Below are 22,093 nucleotides of genomic sequence, written 5' to 3' on the forward strand. Positions count from 1 at the left end.
CCGCCTGGCTTCACTTACTGCTCTTGTAGAGAACATGTGTTCAATTCCTAGCACAAGGCAGCTCACAACCATCTCTAACTCCAGTTGAGGGGATATGGTGGCTTTTTCTTGACTTCTTGGGTATCCCACACATACAGTCCACTTACATGCAGGCAAAACACTCACACACATAAAAAAGAACAAGTGAATAATTGAAATATATGTTGTTATAAGGGATCACTCACTCCCTTATTTGAGCAACTCAAAAATCAAAATAAATACTTTAAATTTTTTAAAAATAAAACAGTGACTGGTGCTGTAGCTCTGCTGCTCTGTGGGAAGCACTTAGCAATCATACATTGAGGCCCTGGGACTGATCCCTAGCACCCAGCTTGATTCCCTATCTGAACCCAAAACAGAACACAAAAGCCCTTCCCTGAGCCCCAAACTGAAGTTAGCACTTCATAGAATTTCCCTACTTCATGAAAAAAACCTATCCAGAAGGCATAGAAATACCTAGAAAATAGAAAAGATTAAAGACCCTTTCTCAAAACAAGCAAACCAAAAAGAATAGCTGTTGTAAGAGTTAATTATAAATATTCTTTCAGAAAGCACATCCAAAGGTATTTCAATTTCAAAAGAAAAACTTTAGTACTACCAAAAATATTCACCACTTAGCATTCAAAAATCAATAAAACACCTGGAAATCACATCTGGTATTATCACACACAGAAGTCAACTCTTCTCATACAACGATCAGTTTCAGATTCAGTTGTAAAGGTATCTATAGTCAGAACTGTATCTTACCTCAAACTAAACCAAGGACAGACAAGCAGAAACAGACACAACCAAGTATCACAACTCAGACCGGGCGTTGGTGGCGCACGCCTTTAATTCCAGAACTCGGGTGCCAGAGGCAGGTGGATCTGTGAGTTCGAGGCCAGCCTGGTCTCCAGAGCGAGTGCCAGGATAGGCTCCAAAGATACACAGGGAAACCCTGCTCGAAAAACAAAAACGAACAAAAAAAAGAATCAGAACTCATAGGTGAGATTTTACTGTTTAAAAGTACTAGAAAGAACCACAAAGTAGGCAAGGATCTGAATACTTTATTAGTGCAGTATCCATGAAAAGCTATAGAAAAAGAGAGAGAGAGAGAGAGAGAGAGAGAGAGAGAGAGAGAGAGAGAGAGAGAGAGAAAGGGGGGACAACTGCCATCAAAACAGGGTCTGGATGAGATGTATACATCACACTTCAATAGACTTGAACTCTGAGGGCCAGTGAGATGGCTTAACTTGTAAAGGCTTGCCACCAAAGCTGACAGAATTCGATCCTAGAACATATTGTTTTCAACTTTGGGAAAATTAAAAATCAGCTTTTAAGGATGCCAAGAGGGGAATTGAATCCCCTAGAGGGGTGTTATAAGAGTCTGTAAGCTGCTTGACACAAGTGCTAAGAACCAAGTCTGTAGGAACAGTATACAATCTTAGCTGCTGAGCCATCTTTCCTGCCTTGTTTTTGTGATCAATTTTATTCTGAAAATGTTTTCTGCAATAATCTCTGCATAATACTGGAAGCCAGAACACCTAAAAAAAACAAACAAAAAACAGCAGAAACTGGGGGTGGGGGTGGTTGGAGAGCACTTATTGCTCTAGCAGAGGACCCATGTTCCATTCCCAGCAACCACAAATCCAGGTCCAGGGGATCTGACATCCACTTCTGGCCTCTGCAGGCACCAAGCACACACATGTGGTCCATGGACACACATTCAGACAAAATTCTCTTACACATAAAAAAATAATTTAAAAAAAAAAACCAAAACCTAGAGCTGGGGCACCTGTGGTGCCTTTTTCTTTTTCTTTTTTTTTTTCTTCCTATTTATTTATTTATTTATTTATTTCATGTGTGTGTTTTTTTTTTTTTTTTTTTTTTTTTTTTGCCATGGTGTCAGGTCCCCTAGAACTGGAATTACAGACACCTGCCATTGTTGGTACTGGAAACTGAACTCAGGTACTCTGGAAGAGAAGTCAGTGCTTTTAACCCCATCTCTCTAGCCCGGATGGTCCACGCCTTTAATCCCAACACTTGAGACCAGCCTGGTCTATAGAGAGAGGTCCAAAGCAGCCAAAGTTGTTACACACAGAACCCTTCTCAAAAAACAAAACAAAACAAAAACAAGCAAGCAAACAACAATAAACCCTAAAAGCTAAATGACTAACTTTGGGAAGCTTAAAAAATAAGGAGGTTGCAAGGCAGTGGTGGAGTATGCCTTTAATCCCAGCAGAAGCAGGCCATCTCTGAGTTTGAGGCCAGCCTGGTCTACAAAGCTACACAGAGAAACCCTGTCTCAGAAAAATCAAATAAAAAAAAAAAAAAAAAAAGGTTAAAAAGCCATGTTGGATGACTGGTTAGCTTCCATAGACTCCAATTTTCTGTCTAGTACAGTTTCCTCACCTTCTGCCTCAACAACCAGTCGCTTATGCAACTGGTAAAGGTTCCTTCTAGGTGACAAATGGCTTTGAAATGCTCAATCTGTGTCCAGTTCTTTGCTCCCAAAATAAAAAAAAGATCATTCCAATAGAAAAAGATTTTAGAGGATGACTTGGGTGAAAAATACTCTGTAGCTATCGAATGAAGGAAAATAAAATGCTATTACTATAATTAATTTAAAAACATTGATTTTAAAATTTTAGTTAGGCATAATTCGGCACATCTTTAATTCCAGCACTTGGGAGGCAGAAACAAGTGAGTTTGAGATCAGCCTGGTCCATATAGCACGCTCCAGGCCAACCAGGGCTATATATATCTCAAATAAATAAAGTAAGTACATTAATTTGGGATCTGGGAAGATGGCTTAGCAGAGAAAGGTGCCTGTGATCTAAGTTCAGTCCTTAGAACCCATATAATAGATTCTACTAAGTAGGAGAGAACAGGCTCACACAAGCTGCCCTCTAACCTCAGACATGTTGGGGGCATGTGCACATACAAACAGGTAAATGTGAAGAAAAAAATTTAATTCATGCTAATTTTTTAAAAAATCTATTTCTGGCTTTTGATCCTTCCAAATAATGTGTCTCTGCTACCCATAAGGTAATGGAAGGGCCTCTGAAAGGCAATTCGCTTTACAAAACAAAAGACCAGGCACCCCAGTAAACAGGCAATCCCAGATAAAACCCTTGAGTGGCCATCTGTGGAATACCAAGCATACACATGTGATAGGACACTATCATGCTTGCAATTAACCATACTGAAAATGGTTGGTTGCTGGCTCAGTGTGTTTTACTTTCTAAAACCTTCTACCTGTGGCTCCCACATGAAGACACATGTAAACTTAGCAAGCTATAAGCTCTGCAGGATAACAGCTCAGACGTGAAATCAGAGCTCTGGTGTAGTGCTGCTCTCTGAAGTCTTTAAAGTACACTCCTCAGTGTCTCTGAAGGCTGGCCTGTCACTGGCTTCTGATGCATCCTGTGCCAGCCGTGCAGCAGCTGGGAACTGCCAGCACAACAGCACTACCTCCGAGCTGATTCACGGATAGTGTGCTTCTCAGCTTGGGAGGAGTCTTGAAGCATAATGACCTTCTTCCCCTGACACCCCACCACTGTCACCCGGGAAACCCTGGAGCGTGGTGCAGCCTGGATCCTCGGCATATGGGCAACAGGCCGTGATGTTCCCAGGCATCCCTTTCACTTCATCTTCAGACACACCAGAGAATTGAGGCTCCAGAAGGCTGTGAACAAAATGAACCTGCACTCAGTCCCAGTGAGTGGTAGCAGGGACCAAGTAAGGTTTCTCCTGAATCCTAAAGCCTTTCAAAAGCTTGGCCTCAAAGGACTCGTTCTCACTCTTCAAAAACTGCCCGACGGATTTCAAACACAGCACACACTTGCCATCCTCTATCTCTCACCTTCACCCTCCAAGTTCTGTCTTCTCAATTAACACACACACACACACACACACACACACACACACACACACACACACACACAGACACACACACACAGACACACACACACACAAATACAGAACAGAGATGTCCTCGTGATGTGTCTTTATTTTTGAAACCTGAGGCACTGATGAAAGAATGCCGTATCTGAAAAGTTGGTGGTCAGTTTGGGAAACAGCATGCACAGGGGAGGACCTGTTTTGTTCATTGGTCAAAGTTCACTAGTTGAATTTAACCTTGCAGGTAATGGTCACTGAGAGTCCATCATGACAATGCCTACTTGCCTAAGTGGCACAGGATGAGCTAATGTTCAACATGACAAATAATTTTTGTACCACTATGAAGCAGCTTTATTGGAAAAAGGAAAAATCAGGCAGCCATGGCTTTATCAGACACAAACCACCCACTGGGCCAATCACCAATCTCTGGCATTTGGTTGGCATCCGCAGGGGTAGAGCAGAGGGTTGTATTATCTCTAGATGACCACTTGAAAACACTTATGGCTGGGAAGGACACATGAGTAAACAGTGCTTGCTGCACAAGCCTGACAGCCTGAGTTCAATCCCTAGGACTCATACCGAGGAAGGAAAGAACCAACTCCTGCAAGTTGTCCTCTCACTGCTGTATGTCCACCTACTCCCAAACATAATTTAAAATGTTAAAAACAACACACAGAGCACCTTTCCTATAACTCACAGACAATCCCAATTTTTTCAAGAATTGTTACCTGTATGCACCACTGCCTTCTATCTACATCCCAAGAATCCACAGTGTGACTTTGGCCCAGCTAGCTCCAACACCATTTATCAACAAGAACACCAACAATGATCACTGACAGGTGACTCCCTGATTTTAGGACTGGTCCTGAGACAGTCCCCCTCACCTATAGGAGTCAGTTTATAGTGTTACCACATAAATGGAGTAACATGTGAGGCTTAACTTTTTACCTGTGTGTGTGTGTGTGTGTGTGTGTGTGTGTGTGTGTGTGTGTGAGTGTGTGTGTGTGAATGCCTGAGCTAGATTTAAAGACAAGTAATGTGACCAATCAGAAGCAAAGAAGCAGAAGAGCTAGGAAGCAGAGAAAACAAGACAAATGCAAAAGTGCAGAAACACATCGAAGGTGGAAAGACAAATGAACAGTTCACAGAGCTTCCGTTCTTGAAACTCAGCCACCTCGACTACAACAGGAGCCATGAAAATGGATTTATTTTGCCCTCTGGCTCAGTGTTCTGTGTCACAGTATTTCCACTTCTAACCAGAAAAATACACTTCCATCAGGGCAAACAATGAATATGCATGAGGATTTTACATAGTAAGCATTCAATAAATACTCCTTGAATTAATGAATAAATCTCCCTAGCATAATGGCATCTCCTGTGAATTTTAAAGATCCTAAAGAGGAAGGGGAGGGGGCAAGTGCTGCTTCTGTTGATTTCATTTGCTGACCAGTGCTTGGAAGTGATGACTAGACCAACCTCAACCAGAGTTCCTCCATTAAAATCTATTATGATATAGATAGTCCAATGGCAGACATTGGGAAACTTAAAAGGAGAATAAAAAAACTTAAAACAGGGGCTAGAGTGATGGCTCAGGGGTTAAGAGCACTGACTGTTCTTCCAGAGGACGTGGGTTCAATTCCCAGCATCCGCATGGCTGCTCAGAACTGTCTGTAACTTCAGTTCCAGAGGACCTGACACCCTTACACAGGCAAAACACACAATTGTGGACAGAAGGTTTCTGTCCAACCCCACAGCCATTTAGTCCTAAATAAACACATGGAGGCTTATATTAATTATAAACTGTTTGGCCAATGGCTAAAGCTTCATATTGGCTAGCTCTCTCTTATTTATTAACCAATTTCTATTAAACTATGTATTGCCAAGAGGCTGTGGCTTACCCATAATGATCTGGCATGCTACTCTTTTGGCAGCTACATTGTAGCTCTCTCATGACTCTTCCTATAATTTGCCTCATCTGGTAGCCCACCTATACTTCCTGCCTGGCTACATCCTTCCTGTCCATTGGCTGAAATGGCTTTATTCATCAACCAATAAGACACACATATATTCACAGCATACAAGACATCCCCCATTACACAATAAATTAACTAACTAGTTAATTAAAAAGAAAAGAAAAAGAAACTTAAAACAGGGGCTGTCAATGCAGCTCAGTCATTAGAGTGCTTGCCCAGAATGCAGAGGCCCTAGGCTCCACCCCCAGGATAAACCAGGCTGGTAATTACAGCACTAGGGAGGTGAAGGCAGGAGGATCAGAAGTTACAAGTCAACCTTGGCTATATAAACTCTGAGGCTCTACTGAGTTACATGAACAAAACTCTTGTTTCTAAAAATAAACAAAACACATTATGGAGTCTTTCAACCAATTGCAACTATTACTAATTTTCTTCAATAATTAGAAACTTAGATAAAATAGTGAAATACATCAAAGGTCTGCATCAACTATTAAGAGCCTAAAAATGATCGATTTTGCAGCTGTGTTGCAGTACTTAAAAAAAATGTCTATAGGCTGGGCGTTGGTGGCGCACACCTTTAATCCCAGCACTCGGAAGGCAGAGAGGCAGGTGAATCTTTGTAAATTTGAAGCCAACCTGGTCTCAAATATATTATAGAGGGTCTTTGGGGGTAAAGAAGTTTGGGGTCTAGAGATGTAGCTCAGTGCTTACCTAGGACACATGAAGCCCTGGGTTTCTCCCAGCACCACATAAAACCAGGCACAGTGATTCCTACTTAAAATCCCAGCACTCAGGTGGGAACAGAAGGCTCAGGTGTTCCAGGTCTACAGCACAAGCTTGAGGCAAACCTAGGCTACGTGAGAAAAGAGCTTTAAGGGCAGAGGAGGCAAAACAGGCAACAGGCCTTAACTTTTCCAAACAGTATCTGCTGCAAGAGTCTTCCTGTTCAATAACAAGAATTGGTAAAGAGGTAGAAATGACTGGCACTTTGAGGTAGAAAAGCTGAAGGCGAAAGCACTTTTCAAGAGTCTGGCAGCTGCCTAAGATGTAAAAATATGAAGTTACCACAGAACCCAGAGAGTGTTCTCCCAGCTATGTATGCAAAGGAGCTGAAAGCATGTCCTGCACATGAATGCAGGACACATACAAGTTCAAAAGTCCACAGAAGCTGTGTGATGCTGGCCCAACAATTTTATTCGCTCCATAAATGCAATCAAATATGTGTGCAGACTCCATCCACACAGATAGCAATTTGCAACAGAAACTAACACATTCCCAAATCCCCACTCACCACTGCTAAAGAAATCATGATTCAGCCATACGAGATGATAGATCGCACTGGGCATTTAAAAAGAGAACATCCAAAAAAATAAATAAATAAAAAGAGAACATCCTAGGGCTGGAAAGATGGCTCAGAGGTTAAGAACACTGGCTATTCTTCCTGGGGTCCTGAGTTCAAGTCCCAGCATCACATGGTGGCTCACAACCATCTGTAATGGCATGCAGTCATACATGCAGACAGAACACTGTGTACATAATAAATAAATTTAAACAACATTAAAAAAAAAAAAAAAAAACAGGAGAACATCCTGATGGCTCCGACAAAAAGAGAGCCTGCAGAAGACTGGTGATGACTTTAGTTCAATTCTGGAAAGCCACACAGTGGAAGAAGTGAGCCAGCTCTCACAAGCTGCCCTGACTTGTGCACAGGGCCTGTTAAGAATGGAATCAATTGGGGCGTTGGTGGCGAACACCTTTAATCCAAGCACCCAGGAGGCAGAGGCAGGTGGATCTCTGTGAGTTCGAGGCCAGCCTGGTCTACAGAGTGCCAGGATAGGCTCCAAAGCTACACAGATAAACCCTGTCTTAAAAAAAAAAAAAAAAAAAAAAAAATTGGGCTGGAGAGATGGCTCAGAGGTTAAGAGCACTGGCTGCTCTTCCAGAGGTCCTGAGTTCAATTTCCAACAACCACATGGTGGCTCACAACCATCCGTTACAAGATCTGGTGCCCTCTTCTGGTGTGCAGATATCCATGGAAGCAGAATGTTGTATACATAAGTTAAAAAAAAAAAAATGGAATCAATCAATAACCCTCCTCTCTCTTCCCCCAACACAAATGAAGTACTCGGGCACAACCCTTTAATCCCTGCACTTGGGAAGTAGACACAGGAAGATCTGAGTTCAAGGCCACCCTTATTTACACAGAGGGTCCCAGATTAGCCTGCTGTAGTGTGAGACCCTGTTTCAAATGGAGGAGTGGTGGTGGTGCATGCGGTTAGTCCCAGCACTTGGGAGGCAGAGATGGGTGGATCTCTGTCAGTTCCAGGACAGGCTCCAAAGCCAGAAAAACAATTACCACAAAACAATGACTGGAGGGGGAAACAATCTGAAAATGACCAGCTACCGTTTGTTAAACACAAAACCTTGTTATCTCCCTCCGTCCATCACCACCTAACACAAAATAAAATTAAAAACCTGAACTTTTCCATTTTTGTTTTTGTTTTTTTGAGACAGGGTTTCTGGGTGTAGCCTTGGCTGTCCTAGAGCTCACTCTGTAGACCAGGCTGGCATAAAATGCAAGAGATCCACCTGCTTTTTTGCCTCCCAAGTGCTGGGATCAAAGGTGTGTCCCACAACCACCTGGCCTGAACTCTGCAACGTTGTCCACGGTAGCTGATGCCTATAATCTCAGCACTGAGGAGGCAAAGACAGTAGGATCTCGCGTTTAAGGCTGGTGTGGATTCCTTATACTGAGTTCCAGGCTAGCCTAGACTTATTTTTTTCTGCTGGGGGGGGGGGTTAGGGTGTGGGGTAGGGAGTTGAGGAGATGGTTCTCCACAATCTCAATTCCTGGCATCCAGCCCCACCTGTGCCTCCAGCTCCCTCTTCAGGCTCTGCACCCCACACACACCTAAACATAAAGTTAAATAACTTAGATAAAAATTTTAATTACTTTAATTGTCTTGCAAATAACAGAAACACTTTCTTTTTTTCTTTCAGGAAGCTGAAGCCATCACTGAAGGGCTGCAAGCCTTGTTCCCCTGGAACTAGTAGTATCTTACCCTGAGGCCGAACCGACCATTCCGTTATCAGGTCTTGTAAATGGACAGTATTTTGATTTTGTGCATAAAATGCACTAGCTCTCTCAGTATTGTTGATGTTTTCTAAGTTAATTCTTTGATGGCTTCCTCAGGAAGGCTTGCCAAGTTACACTTTATCCCACGAAAGAAAAAGATTTCCTCTAATGACTGATGTCAAAATTCTTATGGTGGATTGTAGCTCAGTGTTGGAGAGCTGGCCTAATACAAGGCCCTGAATGCCAGCTCTGGGACCACTAACAATTTTCCTTTTAACATCAACCACTTAAATCCTTTAAACTTTTTTCTTGTCCTTGTTTTTTTTTTTTTTTTTTTTTTTTTTCTTGAGATAGGATCTCTGCATAGACCTGGCTGTCTTGGAACTCATTTATAGATGAGGCTGACCTTGAACTCACTGAGATCCACCTGACTCTGCCTACAGAGTGCTACTCAGATTAAAGGCGTGTGCCACCACACCCAGCCTTACAACTTTTACTACAAACCACCTAAATATTCAACAGAGAACTGTCTAAATACATAAAACATTAAAATCTATAGGTGTGTTTAAATCCATAAACCTGTTTTTATACTTCCATCCTTTAAAGTCGCACATCCTTTGGCCCAGGTAGTAATTTAAGATCAAATGAGGTTTTGAACACAATTGGAGGCTAGCATTCTGTTATGAAGTACTGTGCCCAGCGATGCAAAATCAGTTGTGTGCCATCCTGCATGGGTTTGCAAAGAACAGATACATATCTGTGCCGGACGAGGATATTTCAGGAAAGGCTCACGAGAAATTGGTAACATCAGTTACATTTAGAGGACGCTCCTGTGTCTTTGTCACCAACTTTTCTCAATATACTCTTGTGTACCTCTACAATTCAGAACTATACCAGGCTTAACTTGTCCCCATATTTAGATAGCCCTAACCAAAAATCATTTTAAGAGGTGTAAGAAAGAGCAGAAAGAATGTGCAGAGCCCATCAGCATGACGTCTCTTTGGAAGGAACCCGGGCAAACTGGCATCTCCTCCAGCAGGGCTACCCTTAGACCTGGGACGAAGCCAGTCAGGAGATGTACTTAAAACTCCTTTCTCTTCCTCCTTTCAAACGCTAAGAAACCTTCCCCTCCTCTCAGCTTCCTTTAAAATCGGTCGTATTTTCCAGCAGCTCATCAATCTAGAATATACTTTCTACTAAATTCCTGTGTTTGTCTCAACACTTGCTAAATCAATAAATGTTGTCACCAATCGAGGCCACCTAGGAAAGTCCAAGTCCAAGGCCTGGAAACCGTTTCTTAAAACCTCACGCGGAGGTGGCCACCATCCGCCCCAGAAAACGCGGCACATTCCCTCAACTGCGCAGACAGCTATGCAGCTGACAATGCATTTCCCAGGTACAGCAGCACACTGTAGGCAAGCTCCGGCTTCGACACCAATCCCGACAAACCCAGCAGCTGCCAAATTAATTTATTTGGTCTTCAAGAACGGAGGCACTAAGAAAAATCACCTCGAAAGCTGCTTTTCTATCTGCTCGGGCTGGCGGGGATTTCTCAAAAGTGACACCTCTGGGCTCCTAGAATGCTGGGTGGTTCAAACGCCATCACCGTAACACCTTTCTGGAGGGAGGGCAGGGATCCTGAGGAGGGCGCGATGGCGTGGGGAAGAGGGGGGCCAGGGCCTCGGGAGGGAATCCCACGCGTTGCTGAGGCGCAGCGGGGCTTGGGGCCCTCGGGGCAGCAAAGATCAGCGCCCTCGGAGCTCAGCAGAGGCTCGGACTCACGGGAGGACAGCCGCGCCAGCTATCCCGGAACGAAGTGGGTTCGAGGGCAGAGCCCTCCCCTGCCTCCCGGGGCCGGGTGCATTTACAGAGGTGACCTCGCGGCCCATCCCGGGCAAAGTTGCAGCCGCCGGCGCGCGGGCGGCGAGAGGCGCGAGGAGCCAGCCGCGAGCCTCGTGGGGGTGTGGCGGGGGCTCACCCGTGATGTCCAGGTACAGGTCGTCCAGCTGCTCCAGGCGGTGCAGCTCCTGCGGCGTGGAGCTGCGGCTCTTCTTCACGCCGGGGGAGGCGGACGAGCTGCGGCGCGAGCAGGGGGGCGCGGTAGCCCAAGCCGAGCGCCGCTCGCTCTTGCGCTTCATGGAGGCGGCCGCGGCCCGTCAGGGGACCGCGACCATGGCCCGGCAGCCCGGCCCGGGTCCTCGAGCTGCGCCTGCCGCCGCCGCCCGCGTCCCGGGGGCCACACAGCGCTAGCCGGCAGCTGGGGCAAAGCGCGCGCGCCCTGGGACGCTGGTGCCTGGGCGTCCGAGCTCAGCGGGCCGCGGCTCCCGGGGACCCCCAGGAGGGATGTTCCGTGGAGCTTCATTCACAAAAAGAAGGGCCCACAACCCTCCTCGGGGCCCGCCGGCTCGGGCCGCTCATTGGTCAGCGCGGCGTGACGTCACGCAGCCGGGGCCTTCCTACAGGCAGGTACCCGGTGACGCCATAAAGAAAAGTCTGAGCGCTTCCGCCAATCGGGCAGAAATCGTGCTGGCGACCCCTAGGTGGGACCCCAACTTTTTGTGTCCTGTGTCCGGGCGCGATGCCCCGTCCTCGGCTCCTCGAGTGAGTCCCCGAGTTCCTGCACGGCCCTACCCCAGGAACTCCACTCCGCGTCTTTGGGATGGGATTTTCTTTTCTAAGTGTTCCTTGGGTTTCCCTGTAATTCGCGCCAAGAGAAGCTGGTCATGGCCGCCTCCTGCTAGGAGAGGGTAGCCCGCTGAAGGAGTCGGCAGCTCTGTGGACACAAGGCGGAGTGGACCTCAGAACTTAGTTCAGACCCGCGCTGTTTCTCTCCACCTATCGGAACAGAGCAACGAGGGCTTCTTAGAGTTGGTTTAAAAAAAAAAAAAAAAAAAAAAAAACACCTGGAGACGCGATTTACCGCGGTGGTTTGCACCTCACCCCGGGACCCTGGAGCTGCGCTAACTCTTGCTGTGCATAACCCGGGTGCCCAAGGTCCTATTTAACACCAAGCGTAGGAGCACGTGGCCAGCTGAGCCCTCGGACTTTTCTCTTTCAGTTCTGCAGGGATACAGCCCCATGGTTTGCTACTGTGTTTTAAAAAAAAAAAAAAAAAGTCAGACCTTTTTGGAACTTGACCACAGCTGCCATTTTGAAGGGCCTAGCTCCATCGTAGCATCTACATGGACGAGGAGACGGGAAACAACCTTTGGAGTCGAAGGTCCCAAATTCTCCCCATCTGCAGGACAAATTCCTGTTGTCAACAGCGATTTAACTTCTTGTCTGCAAGGGAAGCCAGAGTCAGAGAGCGATGAATTTCAGCCCCTCCCCCCTCCCACAAGGAACCTCTCAGAAATGCAGATTTCACGGAACTGCTCGCTGAAGGGCCGTGTTGACTTTTGCTTTAAAGCGTTTCTTTAAGCCTGCTAAGTAGGAAAAGAGTGTAGGACAGCTTTTCCTTAGCCAGGAACCGCTTAAGAACTAGCTAGGATACGTGTTCATCTTTCAGTTTTCCATAATGATATCAAGGAAGGCCTTACATTTAAAATGTTCTACATGTTTGTAGCGGTAGCAAAAACTTACGACATAGAGGAAGCCTTCCACACTCTTCCAGGGCGCATAGGCCACCAAGTATCAATCAAATTTAAGAGGGTCCCTAGGATTACAGAGAAGAAAATACTTTTAAGAGATTATTTGTTGTATTTCACTGCGCAGCCGGAACTGGCCTCAAAATGGCATCTGCCTCTCCAGTGCTGGGATTACTTAGAGGTGTGAGCCACCACCGACACCTAACCGGGTATTCTCTGTGGGGGGTTGTCTAGTGTGTTCCACTTTTTGAGGTGCTGGGACTTACGCCCAGGGCCTTGCACGTGCAGGACAAATGATCTATTAGCCAGAAATGTAAGCCAGATTCCTGGCCCACGTTATTTATTTATTTATTTTGAGACTGGATTAGTTAAATGTCTTAAGAGCCAAGTAGTTTCCAGTTGATTTTTTTCTCTCACCTTCAAATAGAATGTTTGGGCTAGATTCTAGCTGCTAGAAATTCTAACAAAAAAAGTATGTGGTTTTAAATAAAAGGGGTACAGCTTATGTATATATAATTATACCATATAAGGATTTTAATATTTTGTTTAGAACGAGGCTTTTGATTGCACCTTTTAATTATTCAGACGAGTCTTTCATTCTTAGGAACCAGAAGTCCATGTGCTAAACTTGGACTACAGGCCTACAATGTAAGAACTTAAAAAATGGAGGCTGGAGGATAAGCAGTTCAAGGTCATCCTCTGTTACATAAGGGGTTGGAAGCCAGCCAAGACCACAACCAGATCCTGTCTCCAGTCAGATGGCACAGTGGGTAAAGGCACTTGCCAGCAAGTGTGGCTACCTGAGTTCAATCCCTGGGAATCTATTTATTAGAAGAGAATCAACCCCCAAAAGCTGTCTTCTAACACATACCCCATCCACACATACTAAAGAAATAAGTAAACGTAACCTCAAACTTGTTTTCCTGTCATGTTTAGATAGAAGCAGGAAATGTCTTGGCTGATCTTTGTTGTGTATGTGTGACATTTCCTTTGAATTGTCTGATTTCTCCAGTCAACATGCTGACTTCTAGGTTCTGAGAATTTGGGGACAGGAAAGTGCCTGACTTTGCTTGCATGAGTACATTATTGTTCATTGTTTGATCACTGGTCATAGAATTGTAGAGTTTGAAAGCCCCTTAGACAATATTTGGTCGGAGGTTGTCTTTTGACAGTGAGGACAGGGGACACAGAGAAGTGGTCAGTCAAGAAAGACAGAGAACATTATGGGGACCTGGGAAGGAGAAGAAGCCCCCTTACTCGGGAGTATAGCTGAAGTCTCTCAGCACCTGAGAATGAAGACATTCAGGCTGGGACTAGAGAGATGGTTGAGCAGGTAAGAGTGAACAGTGCTCTTGCAGAGTACCTCAGTTTGGTTTCCAGCACCCAGGTCAGGCTGCTCACTACTGCCTGTAACTTCAGCTCCAGAGAATCTGCTACCTAGGCACTTGCATTCATATGCACCCACCTGCTGCTGCACATGAACCTGTTTTTAAACAAAAGAGTTCCAGACTGGCCAGGCAGTGGTGGTGCAGGCCTTTGATCCCAGCACTTGGGAGGCAGAGGCAGAGGCAGAGGCAGGTGGATCGATGTTGTGTTTAAGGCTAACCTGGTCTACAGAGCCAATTCCAGGACAGCCAGGGTTGATACACTGAGAAATCTTTTGCGTGTGTCCCTCCCCCCCCCAAAAAAAAGAGTCCCAGACTGGGAGGTGGCTGGGTGGGTAAAGTAACTGCTGTGTAACAATGAGGATCTGAGTTTGGATCCTTAGCACCAATGTAAATAAAAAAACTCTTGGATAAGTATCTAATCCCAGCATTGAGGAGACTAATACCCGGGGATATAGTGGCCAGTCTGTCTAAACCATGGGTCTCTAGCCTCCACACACATCCATGTGTTTGTATACCTACGTGAACACACACACACACACACACACACACACACACACACACACACACACACAATTCCAGCACAATGGCACAATGTTCGTTGTAAAGGTTCAAATTGGAGAATGTTTTCATTTTGTTTTTGGTTTTTCAAGACAGGGTTTCTCTGTAGCTTTAGAACCTGTCCTGGAACTCACTATGTAGACAAGAGACAGTTCCACCTGTCTCTGCCTCCCAGGTGCTGGGATTAAAGGTAAGTGCTACCACTGCCCAGCTGTATTTCTTTTATACAGTAACATTGTCAGGGGCCGGCAATGTTTTGTATCTTTTAAAAATAAACTGATCCCCAGGCTGGGCAAGGTGGCAAATGGCTGCTCTTCCAGAGGACCCAGGTTAAATTTCGCCCATATGGCAGCTCACTACTGTGTATAACTCCAGGTCCAGGGGCTCTGACACCCTCAAAAGAAATGCATGCAGACAAAAGACCAGTGCACACATAAAATAATTTTTTTGTTTTGTAACAACCATAAAACATAAAACCATAAAACAAAAAATCATCTTTAACTACTTGCATACACCACACATTCTGTACTTGTCCTCTGAAAGTTTATGTTTTCAGAGCAAAGGAAGCAGACACCAATGAAAATAGAGGGCCCAGGTGATACAACATCTCAGAGTGCCTCTGTTGCAGCTTCCTCAAGAGTTCTGCATCCAGAAAAGATTCAAGGATGCTGAGATAGTCTAGCCTCACAGATTACCCCAGTCAGGACTTCAGATAAGCCTTTCACTTTCCTATTGACAGAAACTGGACAACAAATAATATAGCTAACTCTCTCAGGACTTGATCATTATCCCAATTTTCCCAGGGTCTCCTAAACATGTCCCCACCCTCAGACAACAGGACACTCATATTCCCAAGAGGCAGATTGGATGACTTTTGGGTTATAGATGTTTGTCATAATTTAGGGGGGTTGGTTACAAGTTATTAGTCATGGTCAAGAAAAAAAGCTAAACAAAGGAGTTAATTCAAGGATCTCTTTCTGAAGGGAAAAAGGGGGATATAATATAAAATGATGAGATAAAAGGGTGAATTGTTGAGTCCACTTTTAAACAACTTGTCTAAAATATTTTATATTGCTGTGGCTTTTTGTATATTGACACAAATTTAAGGTTATTTTTTCTTATACTGTGTAGACAGAGGTTTCCTGTCCCAGGAGGGGCTTCCAGTTATAGTTGTAGTTTTTCTTAGCTATGATAGAAGGTAAATTAGAGTTAAAAGCTTTCTTTTTTTTATTTAGACAAAAAGGGAGAAATGTTGTAGAATTATCTTTTTGTATACTGTGAATATGTGTCACTTGGATTGGCTTAATAAAAAGCTGAACTGCCAATAACTAGGTAGGATTTGGGGGGCAGAGAGGCTGCTGGGAAGAAGGGTGGAGATGCCAGGAGACACAGAGCTAACAGGGAGCTAACTATGGAGATGAGGTAATAAAGCCATGAGGCAGAAAGCAAAATTATATGAATGGGTTAATTTAAATTATAAGAGCTGGTTAGAAACTAGCCTAAAAGGCTGGGCGGTGGTGGTGCACACCCTTAATCCCAGCCCTTGGGAGATAGAAGCACACAGTGCATTCAAGGCCAGCCTGGTCTACAGAGCTAGTTCCAGAACAGGCTCCAAAGCTACACAGAGAAATCCTGTCTCAAAAAAAAAAAAAAAAAAAAAATAGAAATGGAAAGAAAAATAAGAAACAAGCCTAAACTGTCAGCTGAACTTTCATAAGAAGTCTCTGTGTGGTTATTTGGAAGCTGGCTGGTGGGACAAAGACTGGCAACATCAGCCTCCCAAGTGCTGGGATTAAAGGCATACACCACCACATCTGGCTCAAAGCAAATTTTTAAATAAATATAATTATCACATGATAAAAACAAAGATTGCACAAGGATTTTGAGTGGACCCCAAAGTCTCATGTGTTAAAGGTTTGGTCCCCCTAAGCACTATGGGAAATGGTAGGACTCAACAAGGTAGGCCCTAGTGAGAGGTTTCCAGTCACTGGAGTCATGACATCATTGGGAACTGTAAAACATGGGATTCTTTGTTCTTTCAGTTCTTGGCTATGAAGTAAGCAGCTTTATTCAACATGTTATTTTTGCCACCATCTGTTATCTCACCAATGGCCCCAAAGCAGTGGGCCAACCAAGCTTAGGCCTCTGAAACTGTAAGCCAAAATAACATTTCTTCTTTTTAAGTTGGTTATCTCAGGTATTTCCTTACAGAAATGGAAAGCTAACACTGTAGGTATTAGTTCAGTGAGTTATAAATTATATATGGTAGGTAACCTCTGCCCAAAACAATTTATAGAACCAGTAAGTCTTTTTTATTTGTTTTGTTTTTTGAAACAATGTCTATGTAGTTCTGACTGTCCTGAAACTATGTACACTAGGGTGGCCTGGAGCTCTGTCTGCTGAGTGCTGGTAATAAAAGCATATGGCACCATGCCTGGCTCCCAATGAGTCTTTTTAAAATACCACTGTAGTTTAAATATGATTTGAGCTTATCTCCCAAAGATTCCTGTGTATTGGGGGTTATTGATGAGATGGAACCTTTAAGAGAAGGGATTACTAAAAAGTCAATAGGTGCTATTCCCCGAGGGCTATTTGGCAAAGGTATTTGCCACCACACTTGGCTTAGTGCTATGCTAGTGAACTTCCAACACTGTGAGCTAAACAAACCTCTTTTATGAAGTACCTAGACTCTGGTATTTAGTTACAGCAGTAGACCGTGAATAGCCCTTCACACAGATATGAGCATGATTGCCTAGGTCAGAACTCTATCCAAACCATGTCTTTAGACATTCCCCAGCCTCCAACTCCCTCTCCTTGCTTTGCCTTCTGTTTTATATCTTCTGGCACAATATTTTGGCTTCTGAAATTTATTTCTGGCTCTTCTCATCCTGACCGAGTTGGACCAGCTCTTCTGGCTGAATCCAGGTACTCTTAGACAACCAGGGCTTGGACCGTCTCTCCTGGACTCTTCAGAAGTGGCTGCAGATCCAAGCTGACTCTGCCTGTGGACCCAGCTGCCAGACCAGGTCCCTTCCTCCCAGGACAGGATACAGCAAGCTTCTCAGTCAAAATCAGCAAAGATAATCAGATAATTGGAGATAGCTAACCACCTCCTTTACCCACACTACACACATGTTTTTGCCAACTATTACAAAACAAGAAAAACATTCTTGTCTAACTCTCCTCCTATGGACAGGGAAATAATTGAAAAGCATCAATTTCAAGTCTCTTCCAAGGCTATAAAAATGTAAAAGCAGTTTTTCTTCATCTTTTGTTGGGGCTAAGAAGAACATTCTCAAAGATTTTCTGGTTTAAGAAGAGAACTACGAACTTGAATATAGTGATTTCCTGTGTCTTTTTTATTCAAGTCCCTTCGTGGGGAGGACATCCCACTAAGGCCAGAAGAGGGCCTCAGATCCCCTGGAACCTGAGTTTCAGGAGTAATCCACCATGTGTGTTTTGGAAAATGAACTCTGGTCCCCTGCAGGAGCAGTACCACTTAAAACTGCTGAGCCACCTCTTCAGCCACTATTCTAATTTTAAATGCAATCATGTGAACAGTGAATCCTTTAATCCAAAGTTAGAGGCTACGGAAGAGGAAAAAAATCCAAAGATTAATAAAGGAACCCATAACATAGGCAATCTAATTCTGTGTGTGTGCGTGTGCGTGTGTGTGTGTGTGTGTGTGTGTGTGTGTGTGTGTGTGTGTGTTACACAAGCAGTTATGCCAGTGTTTGTGTGGTGGCCAGAGGTTGACAGGTGTCTCTCCCCAATCAATCTCCATATTTTTTAAAATTAGTTTAAATTTTAAAAATTTTTTAAGTATGGGTGTTTTGCCTGCACGTATGTCTGGGCACCTCGTGCATGCCTGATGCCTGTGGAGGTCAAAGAGGACATTGGATCCTCTGGAACTGGAGTTACAGACAGCTGTGAGCTATCGCGTAGACTAGAACCCTTTGGGAAAAAAACCAGTGTTCTGAGCCATCTCTCCAGCCCCTCCACTTTATGTTTTGAGACACGGTCTCTCTTTGAATTTGAAGTTCATCTGATTCCTTGGCTGGCTGACTAATGAGTTTCAGGGATCCACCTTGCCCTCACACTTATATCTCTTTTAGGACACAGGTTGCTGTCTGCAGGTGATTTCCCCACTCACAAAGATTCCTCTGACTCAGGTTCCTGACTGTTGGCACTGGGGATGTATATATTACTACCACACTCAACTCTGGTCTATTTTTCAATTCTAGGCCAAAATAACCTAAGAAAGCATACAAGTAGAGAATATATATATAATAATATATATAATATATATTATTATAATATATATGATTTGATACATATTATTGTAAGTGTTGCTAGGAGCTGAACCATTGGTTCTTACTTGCTCTCTTGCTCTCATTTTTTTGTTTTTTGTTTGTTTGTTTTTTTGAGACAGGGTTTCTCTCTGTAGCTTTGGAGCCTATCCTGGCACTGGCTCTGGAGACCAGGCTGGCCTCAAACTCACAGAGATCCACCTGCCTCTGCCTCCCAGTGTTGTGATTAAAGGCGTGTGCCACCAATGCCCAGCACTCTTTTTTTTTTTTTTTTTTGTTTTTTTTTTTTTTTTTTTTTTTTTTTTTTTTTTTTTTGAGACACAGTTTCTCTGTGCAGCCCTGGCAGTCTTGGAACTGACTCTGTAGACCAGGCTGGCCTCTAACTCAAAGATTCTCCTCTGCCAGTCCCATGTTCTCCCTTATGCTAGCCAAGTGTTCCATTAACCTATATCCCCATCCCTACTGGATTTTGGGGTATGCTGTTGTTATTGTGTTTGAGACAGAGTCTTGCAAACAACCCTGTGTGGCCTGGAACACAGAGCACTGTTTGCCTCCGCCTCCTGAGTGCTGGGATTTTAATGGAGTTTGTGTGATTTAATGGAAAGCCTGGGGCTCTCCATCCACAAGCTCAGTGTTCAATGTAGGGAAGTGACACATTTTTTTCTCTCCTCCAAAAGTGTCAGATGCTTATGGTGTTTAAATGTAGTGGCATGTCTTCATACCAGGAAGTCTCTGGGGCTAAATTTTAATCTCCTAAAATCCTAACAAATAGGGATCATTTGTGTGGGCAGACATAGCTGAGGTTCTGGGGAGCAAAGTGACAGCTGCAAGCATGCTAGGCAAGAGCTCAACCACAGAGTCACACTCCTAGCCCTCTTTGTCAGGGTAAGACAGGGTCTCATTAAGCTGCCCCCGGACTGGTCTCCAACTGCTATCCTCCTGTTTTAATGTTCTGTACTATATAGGTGAGAGTGCAGGCCTATGAAACAAAAAGCTATTCCCTATTTACACAGAGTCAGTAACCATGTTCACGTGTGGCATTTTAAGTTCTTAAGGGTTGAAGTGTAGAAATGTCAGAGATTCACCGATTCCAGACTGCTAGTTCAATAAAACTAAACAACATCAAGTTGTAACAATAGCTAGGGAACCTTTTTAAAACAATCTGACTACCTTCCTGTATTCTTAAGCCATCGTACCAAGACTGGCATAATATTTAAAATGCTTTCCTAGAAACACTTTTGAGGGGGCCGGGCGTTGGTGGTGCACGCCTTTAATCCCTGCACTTGGGAGGCAGAGACAGTCGGATCTCTGTGAGTTCAAAGCCTGCCTGGACTCCAGGGCGAGTGCCAGGATAGGCTCCAAAAGCTACACAGAGAAACCCTGTCTCGAAAAACCAAAAAAAAAAAAAAAAAAAAAAAAAAAAAAAAAAAAAAAAGAAAGAAAGAAAGAAAAGAAACACATTTGAGGTCTGTTAAGTGCTTTGATCAAATATCTCACGTTGGTGAACAAAGCTAATTTGTAGCTTCTGGAAGCTGCTTTGAAGAACTCTAGAATAGGGCTGTGGGCGGCTTCAATTGACTGCAGTCCCAAGGTTTTCCAGTTTCTGTCCAACAATATATGCACCATGCAAAGGGACACATGTCATGCATTTATTGTTCTCTTTTGCGCTTTCTTTTCGAATCAGGGTCTTATGTAGCCCAGCCTGGTCTCATACTCACAATAGAGCTGAGGATGACCTTGAGCTTCTAATTCTTCTGCCTCCATCTCCCAAGTGCTTTAACTACAGGGATGTGCCACCATGCCTGGGGTCATGCAGCACTGGGGATCTGAGCTTCCTGCATGTTAGCCACTCTACCAACTGAGCTGTGTTCCCTAGCCCTCTTTTTTTAAAATTACGTTTGTTTGTATATATCTGTGCGCCAAGGTGTGTGCCGGGGGGGGGGGGGGGGGCCTGTCAGAGAACAACTTGCATTCCACAGTTCTCTCATTCCACCAAATGGGTCCCAGGTATGGAACTTGGTTCATCAGGATTTAATGCTAGCACTTGGGAAGCAGAGGTAGGTAGAGCTATGTAAATTTTAAGCCAGTCTAATCCACAAAGTGAGGGCCAGGCCAGACAGGGCTACATAGTGAGATCCTGTCTCACAAAACAAAAGAGCCAAAAGCTACACACATGGGGATAGAGAGATGGCTCAGAGGTTAAGAGCATAAACTGCTGTTCCAGAGGTCTTGAGTTCAAGTCTCAGAGATATGGTGCCCTCTTTTGGCATGCAGGCACACATGCAGGCAGAACACTGTATACAGAATTAAAAAAAAAAAATTTTAAAAAACTTTAAAAACACTTAAATATACATAAAATACATTTTCAATTATTTATATTTTATATATACACATCTATATTTACTTATTATTTTATTTATTTTTGTTTTGTTTTGTTTTTTGAGACCGGGTTTCTCTGTAGCTTTGAAGGCTGTCCTGGAACTCGCTCTTGTAGACCAGGCTGGCCTCGAACTCACAGAGATCCACCTGCCTCTGCCTCCTGAGTGCTGGGATTAAAGGCGTGCGCCAACACCGCCCGGCTCACATCTATATTTAAATGTGTGTGTATGTATATAAAGAATTTTCTTCTATAACTACTTTGCTTTCTGGGATCATGTTGTGTGGTGGTATGAATGAGGGTGGCCCCCATAGGCTCATATTTAAATACTCCGTCTCCAGATGGTGGAACTGTTTAAGAAGGAGTATTATGGCCTTGGCCTTGTTGGAGGAGAAGGAGTTATGTCACAGGGGAGGGCTTTGAGGTTTCAAAAGTCCATGCCATTCCAGTTGGCTCTCTGCCTGTCTTAACACGTGATCTCTCAGCTATAGCACATGTCTGACGGCTGCCACCATACTCCCTCATGACAGTTACAGATCCTAACCCTCTGAAACTGTGAATCCCATGAAATACTTTCTTCTATAAGTTCCCTTGGTCATGATGTCTCTTCACACCAATAGAAAAGTTACAAAGACACAGCCTGTCAGATATACACACTTTAGTTCATTTTTTTCACAGGTGTACATGATAACACAATGTCCTCAACCATTTTCCTGGTGCTGGACCCTTGGGGCATCTGTAGCTCATAGCAGTGACAGTGTTGTTGCAGTTGGCAACCTCCAGTCTCTTGTCTGGCTTTTGTGTGAGGCAGACTCTGGAGATGTATATAGTGCTGGGATAACAGGTGTGTATCATCATTCCTAGCTGATTATTGGGACTTTATTTTATTTAAATTCATGTGTG

General features: G+C 44.1%; 2 protein-coding genes across 13 annotated transcripts in view; both read right to left on the reverse strand.

Annotated features, from left to right (window-relative positions):
- The window catches only part of Cdc14b (cell division cycle 14B), a 96,047-nt gene extending 84,730 nt beyond the window's left edge, over positions 1-11,317 (reverse strand). For 5 of the 12 annotated variants that reach the window (XM_027409626.2, XM_027409624.2, XM_027409629.2 and 2 more), the window contains exon 1: positions 10,949-11,108. In XM_027409626.2, the coding sequence (XP_027265427.1) occupies positions 10,949-11,108 (160 nt within the window). Of the gene's footprint in view, positions 1-10,948 lie in introns of all 12 variants that reach the window. The other 7 variants (XM_027409628.2, XM_027409638.2, XR_003484156.2 and 4 more) reach the window with 6 other exon arrangements.
- A 219-nt stretch (positions 11,318-11,536) lies between these two features.
- Positions 11,537-22,093, reverse strand: part of Prxl2c (peroxiredoxin like 2C) — a 32,418-nt gene continuing 21,861 nt past the window's right edge. Inside the window, exons 5-7 of the mRNA XM_027409647.2 lie at positions 12,553-12,625; positions 12,093-12,252; positions 11,537-11,805 (exon numbers count right to left, since the gene is read on the reverse strand). Coding sequence (XP_027265448.1) covers positions 11,776-11,805; positions 12,093-12,252; positions 12,553-12,625 — 263 coding nt within the window. The 3' untranslated portion in view covers positions 11,537-11,775. The remainder of the gene's footprint in view (positions 11,806-12,092; positions 12,253-12,552; positions 12,626-22,093) is intronic.

The sequence above is a fragment of the Cricetulus griseus genome, chromosome 3 (assembly GCF_003668045.3).
Source record: "Cricetulus griseus strain 17A/GY chromosome 3, alternate assembly CriGri-PICRH-1.0, whole genome shotgun sequence".
In the NCBI taxonomy this organism is placed as follows: Eukaryota; Metazoa; Chordata; class Mammalia; order Rodentia; family Cricetidae; genus Cricetulus; species Cricetulus griseus.